This window comes from Pongo pygmaeus, chromosome 22 (assembly GCF_028885625.2).
Source record: "Pongo pygmaeus isolate AG05252 chromosome 22, NHGRI_mPonPyg2-v2.0_pri, whole genome shotgun sequence".
NCBI classification, from domain to species: Eukaryota; Metazoa; Chordata; class Mammalia; order Primates; family Hominidae; genus Pongo; species Pongo pygmaeus.
In genome coordinates, this window is record NC_072395.2 from 30,794,726 (window position 1) to 30,809,812 (window position 15,087).

The following is a 15,087-nucleotide window of genomic DNA, read 5'->3' on the forward strand; positions in this document are numbered from 1 at the left end:
ATCTTGTTTCCATTGGTTCAACCACATAAACTTTGTTCCATATTTTTCTCTCTCCTGTTACTAAATTTAATACCTTGATCCAAATTAAGTTTATGTAGAATTTTATCTGAATTAGTTTTATGCTAGTATTTTGTAGCTTGCAATGCTTGCAGCAAATAAAATTTTAATTTGATTTTATTGTTATTTATAAGTTTTCTCAAATTGGTTATTTGATTCCTTTGAAAAATGTAAACCATTGTCCAATTTCTCATTTCTTTTTAAGTTCTAAGAAGAGAAAGATGCACATACAAGATACTCATTATAAAATTACATCATGAAAATTTTAGATTCTGCTACCTTTAAAATTCCATTATAACATTAAAGCATCTAAAAATTAAAAAGCCAAAAAATAAATAATACTTACTGTTAAGCTCACTGCTGTTAAATGCAGTATATGTTGCATTAAAGCCAACATAATCACTTTCATCAGATTCTATAAGAAAGGTGGCAGTAACTTGGTTGGAAAAAATTCTTATTGTGCCAGGATTAGTTTCCCAAATAGAAGCTACAAAATAAAATAAACAACTGTTATATGTACATATCTATCTGTTCATCTATCTATCCATCCATCAATCCATCTACTGAACTATCAGTTTATCAGTGGATCTATACAAATATCTATCTGATACCACTTAGTTAACTAAAAACATTCGTCTTACATTTGTTTTAATTAAAATATCTCTTCTCTCAAACATTAGAAAGCCTTAAATTATTATACATATTTATGGTTTGATAAAAAAGGTATTTTTAATTTTTAATTGTTAGCTTTATGCACTATATATACATAGAAAAGATGCATTCATTTACTGGCAAAGTTCATCTAAGAAACATCAGTTAAGCAGTTTTGAAAATTAAAGTCAACTTAGCTTTATCAGGTACTTACTGTGTCACACTCACAGGGGCTTAATCTGGGTAAAATAATAGAAACAAAAGAGTATTCTTCGGCTCTTTACTCTTGTAACTATACGACCTCAAAATAATACCAGGTGACTTAAGATTGTTTCTACAGCATTTTATATTGATTGTAACATTTGTCTGTCTTGAGTATAAACTACTTAGGGGATTTTTTTTTCATTTTTGATTGTCAAGAGTTAGTATAATATTGGGTTATAAACAGCTTTCATATGATGCTTTACAAAATCATTGTTATATAAAATTTGCTTTTATGAAAATGTACAGCACATACATTTTCAAAGGGGGTGATCTTGCCTTTAGCAGAGTGAAAATTGGTTTTGAGGGAGAAAAACAGTTTTAATTTTTAAATGTGTAAAGCTCAGATATACCCACAGCCCATGAACAGATACACAGAATGTAGTGTATATGAAATATTAGACTTTCAAGAGGAGTTGTTAGAAAAAAACAAGGCCTGAAATGGTTTCTTAGTGGAGGTGATAATGAAAAAAAGTGTTAACAAACAATGCATTAGCATTTTAGTTTGACAATCTGAACATGGCATCAGATTCAGGCCTATAAAAAAATACCATACTTGCAGATGATAAATAACAGTGAGTTATTTAACATTGAGTTCTGAAAAGAGATCCTTTTATGAACTATTAGATATCCTGTGATTAGGTAGTAATTAGGAAACAATGTGATACATATAATGTAATTTCAATATAATCTAATAGAAAGGACATCATGAACAAGCATTGATTCACATCTTAATGTTTTCCCCCAAAATGTGTGTCATGCATTCAATGTTTTTTATGAAGAACTATTATTTAGACTGCTGCTATGGCAGCATGCATACCTGTGTAATTTTAATACTTCTCATATTGAAAACCTTTGGAGTTCATAAGTGTTAGTTACTTAAGGGATGTGAACATTCTAGAAACTTTAAACCTAACTGCCTCTTTTTTGCTTTTTATTCCATGGTAATGGAATTCTCTTGGACAATGGCCTCTGGCTGGCTTTGAATGTGGTTGGTGGTTCAACCACACCCTTAGTGTGCTGGATTTCATAGTGTGTTGGATTCTCATGATATCTAATAGAATTGTGCTAGTCTAAAAAGTCCAGGAGCTTACCTTGAATTCCATTAACCTGCTTCAGAGATACATGAAAACCTCCTAAAATGGTGTAGAGTATGTGTCTGTAGAGATTTTATAAAACTTTCATCAGATAGTCTTAAAGTCTCCTTGCCTAATAAGAGTCCCAGGACTACAGATCCAGTGAAAGCCATGTATTTTACAAATCCGGGGAGTAGTGGAGGGTAGTGGTTAAGAGCAGGGGCTCCAGTATCAGTATTTGACTGAGTCTTGGTTCCATGTCTTACTAGACTTCTCTGTGCCTTTCTTCTGTAGTGTTACAACTTTTTCCCATAAAGATTTGTGATAAGGAGTAAAAGTAATTCTCACGTAAGACAGTGACTGGTATATACTAAATGCTCAGTGAATTCTATCTTTTGCTTCTCCATCTCACCAACTAGGTTGTAAACCTTGAAAAGGATGAGATCATGACTTAATGCTTTCTGTACCTCTGTCATTGTACCAAAGCATAGAAGATTTTTAATCAATATTTGAGGGCATATATCATGATGTGAGTAAACAGAGTAATAGAATTTGCCTACATAAATGAGGCAGGGTTTGTGCTGAAAGAAAAAGAAAACAATTACCTAATATCTTTTAAAGGATGACTTTTTTCCTATTATATCATAACTGATAAAATAAAATTTTAGACATTCCTTAAGAAAAGTCAATGTCTTCTACTAAAAATCTAAAACTTTTATGGATGTTAATTTTCATAGACTGATCAAGCAGTCACTCTTAAATGTGAATTAACTCATGATTTGTCTACTAACAGCAAAGGCTCTGGTGAATAGGTTTTGTGAAAGAAGAAAGAAGTATGATACAGATGTGGGGAATTTGGAAAGAGGGCAATGGACAGGGAGGACCAACTTTCTACAGAATAGGATTCAACAGATGTAGTTCAAACTACTTATATTATCCAATTTATAAAAGTGAAAATGCAGCAACTAGAGTACCATCTTTATTATAAAAGAATTTCTAATATATTCAACACATCTTAGTGAGTGCCCACTATGAATTTAGTCTGGGGCCAAGTGCTGATGACATAGAAAAGAAGTAACCAGTTTCCTCTATTAGAAGAATTTATATTGGTGAGTTATTAAAAATAACCATAAAATTATTATATAAGGGAAAAATGCTATGGGGGTACTGAAGAAGGAATCTTTAATTTTGCCAGGCACTATGATTGGGGAATCTTTGAGAATTTCTGGAAGGGATGACTTAAGCAAACCTAGTGCTTGCTAAAATAAACTTTTCCACATAATGTACCCCTACCAACAGAAGTGAGTTAATGGGTACTTCCAAGTATACATAAAAGTGTCCTCATAAAAGCACAAAATGTATTGAAAATGCTTTGCTTTGAATAATAATTGCCTATATTAATTCCATAATGCAGTGTGATTATTTTTGTTGTAGGATAAGTTGACAATTCAGGAATATACACTATGTTTATTACATAGCTTTGGCTATAGCTGCACACTTCTGTGTGCCTCAGGATAAGCATGGCCTTACACAATGTTAAGCTACAGTATTAGAAATATATTGTCAGCAGTCCTGTGGGAATGGAATACCAGCTAAGCACTTGAGATATAAAGAATGGCATAACAACTATGCACTCAGAGACACAACCCCTGGGCTAAGCATTTTGAAACCGTTTTCAGTGTGCTAACCTAGGCATTTTTGTTGTCTTTCTTTGAAGATGCATAAAAACATTTATAGATTTTTCTGAACACTAAATTAGGTAAGCTCACTCACCATCTTCTACCCCCTTCATATGAAGTATTAATAATTATTATAACCATTGAAATTAATATTATACCTTTATCATTGCAACTTAAAGAAAACACTTTTGAAATAACTTTCCCAGCACTCTATTTTGATTTACTTCAATTTTCATAATTATTTGAAGACTGCACTATCACTTTACACAATGTCTATATTTCTGTGACACTTTTTAGCAGTTAGAGAACTTTTGCATCACAACTGTAGATTAAAATGATGGAAAAAATGCCTTTAGGATTTGTTTATGCTGATTTGCCCCTAATCAGGTATATAACAACTATTTTATAAAGATAATTCCTTATATTGACTCTATATAATCCCACTTACCCTAAGTAAAAAATTTATATATTTCCAATATTGTACAAATAATAACAGTATTTGAGATTGTATATTTTGAATTGAAATTTAATGAAAGCAAACCTTGTAAGCACCTTTCACATAAAGAAATTGCTAAAACATTTAGAAAAGATGAGCTTGTGACTTGAGAATGAAAGTATCTGCATTATTACCATACAAATTAACTTTACACTTACGGGAAATACTGCTTGTTTCCATTGATTATACACTATAATATCATATGATAGAAATGTATCCCAGTTGGTGTAAATTCAAATAAACAAACCTTGAGTTTTTACAGTACACCAGACTTTGTGCTAGATGCCAGTTGTAAGATATTATTAGTTTTCTTAGAAAAAGTTAGAATTTTTAATTTTAAAAATTAACACCCAATACACTTTCTCACATTCTTAGATTATAATTAAAATATTTAATTTTCAAAACTTTAAAATAAATTATTATTCTGAATACCTTAAAATTAAGCAACTACCTGTTATAATGTAACTACATATTCACAGATTTTTCTGCTTGGATATTCAGTTTCTTATTACATTTTTATGGCAATTAATTGTGCATCAGTCACATCACTATGGCTAAACATTTTAAAATTTATTCACAAATTGCTGATACCCTAACCATGTGAAAATAATATTTAGACAGACCATGGCATTTGAAGAGTTAAGAAACATGAAAATATCTTATGCCCACCACTTATTCAGCCCCAACCTCTACAAATTTAGATTTTATCTTTTGTATAATAGGGATGATGATATCACCTACATAATTGGTTTGGAAGAGCATTTATTCAGTCAACTGAAAGTGCTGACAACACTCCTTTACACAATGTAGGTGAAAATACATGGTAAAGTTTATTAATGCCACATTAGTCTTTGGAAATATTTATATGAAGTAACCTATTTGTCCACCTATGTAAATATTTATGTTGATCATAATTTTAAAAAACTGCATTTATCAGCTATAGAAATAGATTATGAAATGGTTGACCCATTTTTTTTTAAGAGCAAATGTGACTTACCATGAGTTCACATGTTTTATATACACTCATTATGATATTTGTACTTGGGCTTTTAAAGCACAAAGAATAATTGTATTATGTTTCAAGTCAGAGAGTTTGGGGTTTGATTTCTGCCTCCAACACTGTGAACTTATGGTAATTTAATATATTATACCTCATTTTACTCTTATTTAAAACATATTTTGCAGGTTTGTCGAAAATATTAAATAAGAAAATGCACATTTATTATTCAGTAGAGTATCACATATCAATACCTAATAAAAATGAGATATTAGCATATACTTAAATATTTCTCAAATCATTAAATCTGTAAAAAATTATTCAATAGGATTCACTTTTCATTACCTATAAATACAATTTGAGAGGCAAGGTTATTAAAATAAAGTTATTATATAAAATTTAATCACAGGTGTCACCAACCTTATCTTAGCTCGACACTTAACTATTTCTCCAACATGCGAGGAAAACTAGTTATTCCCTCGGCTTCATTTCCACATTCTCTGCCTCATCCTCACTGTATTTCCTCCTGGAATTTTGCCCTTAATTTCACTGGTTACTGTGAATAGGTCTGTGCATTTTGGGGCCGGGTGGAACAAAGGGGCATGAACAGAAACATATTACTGGGGCATTCCGTGCCCTCTTTTTAGCTTCCAGCCCCGTCCATGTGTAATGATAAATGGTTATATAGTAACAATACCATCCATCCACATCTATCATTTACTTAGGCTACCTCCTTGGCTAGACAATGTTTTAGCCACTTTATTAGTATTAGCCTGCAGGAGACCGAGGAGCAAGATGAACATAAAAAATGACAGAACCTCTGTGAGTTTATAACCTATGCAATGCAGAGAAAACAAAATAGTAATTTTCAGGGGTTGTCTGAATTTGGTTAATAGGGACTAACATTTAAACAATGTATGGTAACCAAATATGTAATTACAATCCTTTGACAAATTTCACATAATTTTTAAGATATTAATTAGGAGAGGACAATGTTAAAACGTAACTGTTTTATTATGAAGACCACATAGAGCACTAATTTTCTAATTTTTATAACGAGAAGCAATTTTTTTTTTTTAGTTTTATAAGTTTCAAGTCCATATTCACTTCAAAATCAAAGGGAAAATATACCACTCCAAAAATTTACCCACATATTTTCATTTTCAAAAGTCATTGTATATTTGTTTCAACTTACCTCTTAAAATCTTGCTTGATCCTACACCTTCATAAATATCTAATATATCTGTATAATATGTATTAAAATGATCGAAGCTCAGTTTAATGGAAAGTCCTTGGTTTACACTAAATTAAAAGCAAAAAATAGATTACCAAATTTTTAACAGTTGTCATATTTCTTAATGCATTCTAGAATTTGTATGTGTTTTCTTGTGGTGAACACCACATAATACGATATCTACCGTCTTAAATTTTTAAGTGTACAGTGCAGTATTGCCAGTTATGAACACAATGATGTACAGTAGATCTCTAGAACTCTTGAACTTGCAGGACCGAAACTCTGTATCAGTGAATGACAACTCCCCATTGCTTAGTCCTCCCAGCCCCTGGCAACCACCATTCTCCTTTCATTTCCATGAGTTTAACTACTTTTTACGCTTCATGTAAATGAATTCATGCAGTATTTATCTCTCTGTGACTGGCTTATTTCACTTAGCATGATGTTCTCAAGGTTCTTCTATGTTGTATGATATACAAGATTTCCTTCTTTATGACTGAGTAATATTCATATATATATCACATTTTCTTTGTTCAATCATCGGATGATGGGCATTCAGGTTCTTTTAACCTTTTGGTTATTGTAACTAATACTGAAATGAACATGGGAGTGCAGATATTTCATTGAGATAAATATTCAGAATTGGGAATGCTGGATCATATGGGAATTCTATTTTTAATTTTTTGAGGAACCTGCACACTGTTCTCCATAGCAGCTGTACCATTTCAGGTCTTCTCAACATCATTTGTGGAAAAAGACTATCCTTTCCCCTTTGTGTTGTCTTAGCACCCTCGTGGAAGATCATTTGATCATATATGTGAGGCTTTATTGTGGGCTTTCTATTCTGTCTGTCTATGTGTTTGTCTTTTTGCCAGTACGTTACAGTTTTGATTACTACAGCTCTGTAATATATTTTGAAATCAGGAAGTGTGAGACCCCAGGTTTGTTATTTTTTCAAGTTTGTTTTGGCTATTCAGGTTTTGTTGTGATTCCGTACACATTTTTGGATTTTTTTTCTATTTCTGTAAAAACCTCCATTGGTATTTTATAGGGCTTTCATTTGATCTGTACATCACTTTGGGTAGTATGAACATTTTAACTATGTTAAATTTTCCAATTCATGCATATTGTTCATACCATCAAGATGACAGCTATTATATTCTATAATTGTTATTTACATACTTAAATGTCTTTCCTAACAGAATTTATATGACTCAAGGACAGGGATTAATTCATTCATTCCTGTATTATCTAATACTTTGTAGAAACTAGTGCATGCTATTGATATAAAAAATAATGTATCTAGCTGCCGGTATAAGAGTGTAGAAGGAAAAGTGTGACAGATTCATCAGAAAATTTAAATTTGATATTTAAACTATTTTCATTTTCAGATAATAGTTTCAGAGAGGGGAGACTTAGTGAAACCTCTATTTACAACTCCACTGTCTTATTGAAGTGTTATAATCAGAAATGTAAATAACTCCTCCAAGTGCTTTGTAAGTACTAAGTTTCTCTGAACTCCTTGGAAGGGAGATGGCTGAAAGAAATAAAAGTGTGTATGGGTGAAAATGTCTAAGCCTCCTTGGGCATGAGTTTGGCTAGATCATCTGCAAATGGACCCAGGAAAGGATTAAAAAGGCTGGTAATACTTAAGAGATTTAGTTTCCAAGGCCAAGCAGGAGCCCTGAGAAGTGATCTGGCCTCTGACTCTGGCCATGGAGGATACTGAGTGAACAAGGCCTACAGGCAGGGACATGGCAAGATTGGTTTTTAGATTCACCACCAGCAGTAATGTGGCCAATAAGGCAATCAAGGACATTCTTCACAGAGTTAGTTAATTTTTGAAAGTCTAAAAGTCATTGTTGAGAACTGTCCATTTGTGGCAAGACCTCAGGTTGATCAAACACCATACTATAATTATGGCCAGTGGGGTGGAGTTCAGGGCTGAAGTTTATTTAGTCTTCAAGTAGTGGGGTTGGTGTTAGTGAAATGGCAGCTACTAGCAGGGCAGCATTAAAAGACAACTAAGCAGAAACTCAGATTTTTGGACCTGACTAGTGTTTGCTGCAAGGGAGATAAAGTTAGAATGGTGGTGGGTTATTAAAAAAAAAAAACCCAAACCATAAACCCTGAGTATCAGATTGAGCAGTTCCAGAGTATATTCTGGAATGTATATTTTGAGAAGCTCCAAGGGCAATTATGATGAGCGCTTAGGTTTGAGGGCCCTTGAAGTATGATAGGTAAATGCAGGAGATGCTACACTCATGGCTACTCTAAGACATGTCTGGTAACCACAGGCAGAGGTGAGGGGATCAAGGTGAGAGAGCAGAAGATCATCCCAGAGTAGACAGAGAAGGAAAGTAAAGCTAAGTTTGAAGCTGTTTAAATTCTGCCTCTGTTACATCAGTTCAAGGACTGGGGGAGTCAGCCTGCTGGTGAGACCTGTAGGGAATCTGGAGTCAAGCTGAAAAAGACAGAGATGGAAGACATAGGCAGACTTGAGAGATGATTTCTGCCCTTTTAACTAAAGTTCTGGTGTGTCTGGGCAAGAATATGGTGAGTGTTTTTTCATCTGATGTTTTCAAGCTGTCAATCTAAGGAATGCATGCATGAGGAGCTCCGTAGGATGCTTTGCTTTCAGAGGACCTCTGCTTTTCCAAAATAGATATTTGGAGGTAGAAAAGACAAAAAAGTGCAGACGATTTTCCACTTTCTTCTGATTCAGAAAATTCAACTCACTTCCAATAAAACCACACGGATTTATAAAAGTAAGATTAATTGGAGCACATAATCAGATTTTGTTATAATATTAGATATTTCAGTCACCTTCTGATTTTTTGAAGGGATTAAATTAAATTTCCTTAAATTTAATTTATACACTTTGCATTATTGTGTCAGTAGTTAATATTTTTATAGACCACTTTTATTGAGCATTTAATATGTGGCTAAGCACTTTACATTCATTATCATATTTAATAATGACTTCTTTGACCATAGTATTTAGAGATGTGGAATTCTACAGACACAGAAATTTCGAGTCAAAGAGGTTTACTCATTTGCCTGACATCACACATCTTGATCTGATGATGTGTGAAGATCTTGATCTGAAGATCTCAATCTGAAGAAGTTAGATTTGAACCCACACAAACTGTCTCCAATAACTACATTCTTAACTATTGGCTGTATGCTAACTGCGGTTTTAATGTAATTCAAAAGATGAGCTGGCCCTGCCCCAAATATAGTTTAATTGCATCTTAAACATTTCATCTATATTTTATTGATCTTGAACCTTATAGAAAAATTATTGTCTTTAGTCCCATCTGATCACTATTGGGAAAGGAAACAACTATTTGGTACAATGCATAACTAATATAATAATCAGCTTTGAGAAAAAATAGATTATTTGTGTGATTAATTAAATCATAATTTTAGCATGAAGTACACTGTTTTGGGGTAACATCTTAGGTTCTTCAGGTTTTTAAAATAATCCATTTATCAATCATAGATTTCTTAAAATAGTTTCAAAAATTAAGTAATGGAAAGAAACTAAAAACAATAGGACCATACAATTTTTAATTAATATAGGATAATTTTTGCATAAAGGACATTATCATTACAGCAAAAGTTTATTGTGTGTTCTGCTCATAAACCCTCTAAATGTGACCTGTCTTTATTAAGTAGTGAACTTAACAATTAAATTGTTTTTATTTGGTATTAATGAAATTTCAAAGATTGCATAAAAAATAGTTGTGTACCCAATTATGTAGATTAGTTACATTTATATATTCTTTCCATTTTCAGTGAAATATATTTAAGATTTTCTACAGCTTTCTACTGACATTTTAAATAAGTACTAGAATTAATATTTTATTTTCCTAATGAACAATGCTAATAGACATTTATAAATGCTTCTTTTAAGTTTGAAGTGATTATGTGTGTGTGTTTGTTTCTGCATCAGAAAAATACTTTATATAGATATATAGACACATACAAATGTAGGGTGAAAACAATATTTTCCAACTTGGTTAATTTTTCAATTGGCAAGAATTACTTAGAACTGCCATTTTTAATTCATAGTCTCATTTTTGACACACCAATAGCATGTTATCTAGAGCAGGAAACAAAGGAAATTGTGTTTTTAGTTATATTACATATCTTGCAAGGGGCTGCACTCCAAATCGAAATAAAAAATAAAGGGATATTCTTCTTTCCTTGAACAATGCCAAGTAAGTGTGTATAGAACAATCTTTTTCTCACATCTCCTCTCTGGGATATGTCTACCTGGGTGATTAGTTATGGGGCCATTTCATACTGTTTGGCAAGAACCTGAGGCTCTGACTTTTAACTTTCTTTAATCAGCTATTATATATCAATATAATATATCATCAATATAATCATCAATATCAATCATCATCAATATAATATAATCATCACAATGATTAAAATTATACTATAGGTCAGACAGGTAAACCATAATCCCATCTAGCTATTAATAGAAATGAACTAATTAGAATATAATTTTCCATAGTGAATTCTATGGAGCACTTATTCTGCATGCTCTGTTGGGGAAATATTCAGTATTTTAACAAGAAAGTTTTCACTGGAGACTTACATTGCATGTTAACATATTTAAGGCTATAAGAAGTCCTACTTTTAAGAGTTTTAATAAGTTTATTTCAGGACCTCTTATATTTGTGTGAGTACAAATTCTTTTTATCCTTGTAATATCCAGAAGGAACTTAAGGTGTTGCTTGTCTATGAAAATGCTTAGGTAAACATTAAGGTAGATCAGCTATCAGCAGCCTAATTATTTTGATTATCATCATGATTGGATTGGTTAATTGAATTAAGAATGTGGAGGTGAAATACACATGGACTGATCCAAATGTCTTTCAAGATACAGCAAGAAAGACACATATAGAGGCTGTTCCCTGCTCTTAATCTGCTGTAACCGAATCACACCTTTAGAGATTTCTACATGGTAAGTGGCAAAATGAGGGATAAAATATTTTATAGACAAATGCAGATGATGTGAAATTCTACTTCTCATGATACACAGCCATACATGTATGTTGTTTGCCTGGCCGCACATGAAAATAACGGCCAGGTGTTCGCCTGTCCACCACAGAAAAATAAACTTGCTTCAGAACCCAATGAGATGACCCCACTTATTAGACAGTAGTGTTCATAGCACAGAATACCTTTTTAAAAGGTTAAAAATGATAGTATAGTTTTTCGTACAGTTTTTCAGTTGGGAGGTTTTTGCTTCATAGTTAATGAAAACAATGATTCTTTAAAAAACTACTGAAAGCAATAAGATGTTGCATCAGAAAAACACTTTATGACTTAAGAACAGAAAATATAAGATCTTGTTTTACCGTATGATCCACTGGCAGACAACACTTGTTTCAGAAGGTTTTGGATAATGAGTAGCCTGGAAAGACCCAGATGATCCAGTTAACAAAAATCTTCCATCACAAACTGTGGCTGCAAAACGATGCCAATTAATGTTAGACAAAAACAATCTTGGGATTCAAATTGGCTGCAAAACATTTCACAGAATATTCATGGCAGAATCTGTACAAGGCTATTTTATAAAACTGAAATGATAGTAAGATTTCATGTTTGAAACCTATTAGCCATGTTCAAATACTCATACACATCCTATCGTGAAATATTTTAGAAAAATTCTCTTTCTTTCTCTCTCTTTCTTTCTCCTTCCTTTTCTCTTCTTTCCCTCCCTCCCTCCTTCCCTCCCTCCTTCCCTCCTTCCCTCCTTCCCTCCTTCCTTCCTCTCTCTCTCTTTCTCTTTCTCTCTCTTTGTCTCTTTTTCCTTCCTTCCTTCCTTTCTTCTCTCTCTCTCTTTCTTTCTCTTCTTTCTTTCTTTTCCTTCTTTTTTTTTGAGATGGAGTTTCGCTCTTGTTGCGTGTGCTGGAATGCAACGGCGCGATCTCAGCTCACTGCCTCCTGTGCTCAAGTGATTCTCCTGCCCCAGCCTCCTGAGTAGCTGGGATTACAGGCGCGCATCACCACACCCAGATAATTTTTGTATTTTTAGTAGAGACGGGGTTTCACCATGTTGGCCAGGCTGGTCTCGACCTCCTGACCTCAGGTGATCTGCACTCCTAGGACTCCCAAAGTGCTGGGATTACAGGCGTGAGCCACTGCGCCAGGCCCAAAAGCATTGTCTTTCTAAACACACTTCCCTAAGCTGCACTTTAAGTGTATTCTTCCATATTTGCAAGGAAATAAATATATCTGAATTGAAAACTCCAGTTCAGACAAATAACTAGTGATTTTTTGTCTTATTTTTATAATTAAATTGGAGCTAGGTGAATTTCAAATATATGTACAAAGTGCTATGTTTTCTTGAAAAAGATTAGAATAAGGCCAGGAAAATGATAGTACTAGTGGCCTGTACAGAATTCCATCCAACAAATCTGTTAGTCCGTCTTTTAAAGTTCATTACTCTTGCTCCTTTGGGAGATAACTAGTTCAATATTTTCTATATTTTCATTCAATACTCCTGATTAAGCCTTTTGCTTTCCATAACTACTCATTTTCCTCTTTTAGTTTTCATAGTAGATTTATTTAATGAACTTCTCCTTAATGTCATGCATTATTAGTTGCCTTTAATTTATATCTGAATAGATTCCAACTAGATTAAAATCTTCTTGGAGGCATGAACCAGGAGCCATAACTTAGAGATTTTTGTTTTTTTCATACACTTGCTATGTATAGCATATGCAAAAATCCACCTTGATTTTCACAACTTTTAGTCTTTCTTACATTATTTTCCTTCTCGTTAGTTACTTGGTTATGTTGACACAATATTCTAAAATTATGACCCTTACAATGTGTCTTTTTCTCTGCGTAGATTAAAAATTCTTCATACGGAGAAACATTAATGGAGGTTAGAAAAATCAAAGTAATATGTCAAAATTAATTTGCTGTTTTTGGAATCTGAGTGTTTAGAATAAGCTAATTCTAAACCGAGCTATGAAAAGCTCATCGTAAAATTATGAAGTGATTCTATCAAATTACATAATACAAGCTATTTTATGACAAAATGTTTTATGTATATAAAAATCAATACTTTAAAAATTAGATAGCAAATAGAAATCTTGATAAAAATTTCATGTGTTTATTGGGTTTTTGCTATTTTTTTGGTATATATATATTTTCAAGTGCATAAAAATTTACTTTGGTAACTTGTTTATTATTCAAAGTCTGCTTAAAAACAATGGCCTAGGAATTAATTCATTAGCTTATAATTTGGTAACCTGATTCCAAGAAGAAAAAAAGAAAAGAAAAAAAGAACAAAAATAAGAAAAGAAAAGATAATAAGTCAAGAAGCAAGGATTAAATTCTGAACAATCCAGCACAGATCACAGGAAAGAAAGAAAAATAGTGTTTTTTGAGTTAACTGAATTGCCTTATGCATAATAATTACTGCAACAAACAAAGAAAATTAAGGCTAATTTGTCATTCTTTGAAGATAAATAGTAAAATATGTGACTTTTAATGACTTGCTAAATAATTTTCTAGTTGTAAAAGCATATCTCTTTTCTCACTTTCAACTCTCTTTTCCACTGTAAACCATGACAAACAAGTAGGGCAATTAATGCCTTAGATTCAAAGACCATAAAAACAAAAATGGTATTTGCTTGCATTTTATGTGATATATAAAGCTTTTAAATCACAGTTTGTCGACAAATAACATGGACTCAAAGATTGTAGACAGTGTAGTAAAGTCTACTGCTATTGTAAAGTTTATATTTGAGTTACAATACTTAGGAAGCAATGAGGTAGGGTTCTCAGTCTTATCAGTGCTAAAATATAACTGCCAACATTTATAGAGTGTTTACTATGTGCCAGTCATTTTCTAAAGTTATTATATATGTATGAATGTAATTTGCATAACAACTCTATGACGTTATGGGGGAAACTGAGGCACCTATGGGTTAAATAACAACCATAAGGCCTCCTAGCTTACAAGCAACAATTTAAAGCAAGGCAGCCTTATTCTAGAGCATACTGTGGTATATTGCCTAATATCACAATATATATATATACATCTATCACTATCGCAATGACATCACCCACTCTTTGAACTGAAAAGCAGGCGGGAAAGCATAAATAAAAGAAGAAACAGAAAATTTTTTAAAGATTTGCATCTTTTTCAATGTTCTTAAAGTTAGAATACAGATCACATTTGCAATAATATTCCAGAACAAACAGGAGGATGCAAAAGAGACAGAGAGAGAGAGAGAAAGGGAACAAAACAAGATCCCTTTAAGAATTTGTAAAAACCTGTTTGTAAAGCTGATAAAATTTTAGTCACCGTTCCCATCTGTTCACTATGCATTTTTTTGGGAAAGGTATCAACAGCTTTGCGCTGCACATTGTGATTCATAATTTCCAGAAAGCCGTGTTTTGTCTCTAGTTTCAAAGGTGGTTCTATGTTTGACAAACCCTGTTTCAGTTCTTTCCTGCGCACATGATTAAACTACACTTTCCCAAATCCCTTGGAGTCAGATAAGGTCATGTGACTGAGTTGGCCAATAAACGATTGTAAAAGTCACTGTGTCTATTTCCAAATATGGTTTCTGAACATATCTGTAACATTCTTCCTT

General features: G+C 32.7%; 1 protein-coding gene across 1 annotated transcript in view; it reads right to left on the bottom strand.

The window, feature by feature from the left end:
- TMPRSS15 (transmembrane serine protease 15) overlaps positions 1-15,087 on the bottom strand; it is a 141,732-nt gene that overhangs the window by 91,905 nt on the left and 34,740 nt on the right. Inside the window, exons 7-9 of the mRNA XM_054468823.2 lie at positions 11,830-11,938; positions 6,413-6,519; positions 404-544 (exon numbers count right to left, since the gene is read on the bottom strand). Coding sequence (XP_054324798.2) covers positions 404-544; positions 6,413-6,519; positions 11,830-11,938 — 357 coding nt within the window. The remainder of the gene's footprint in view (positions 1-403; positions 545-6,412; positions 6,520-11,829; positions 11,939-15,087) is intronic.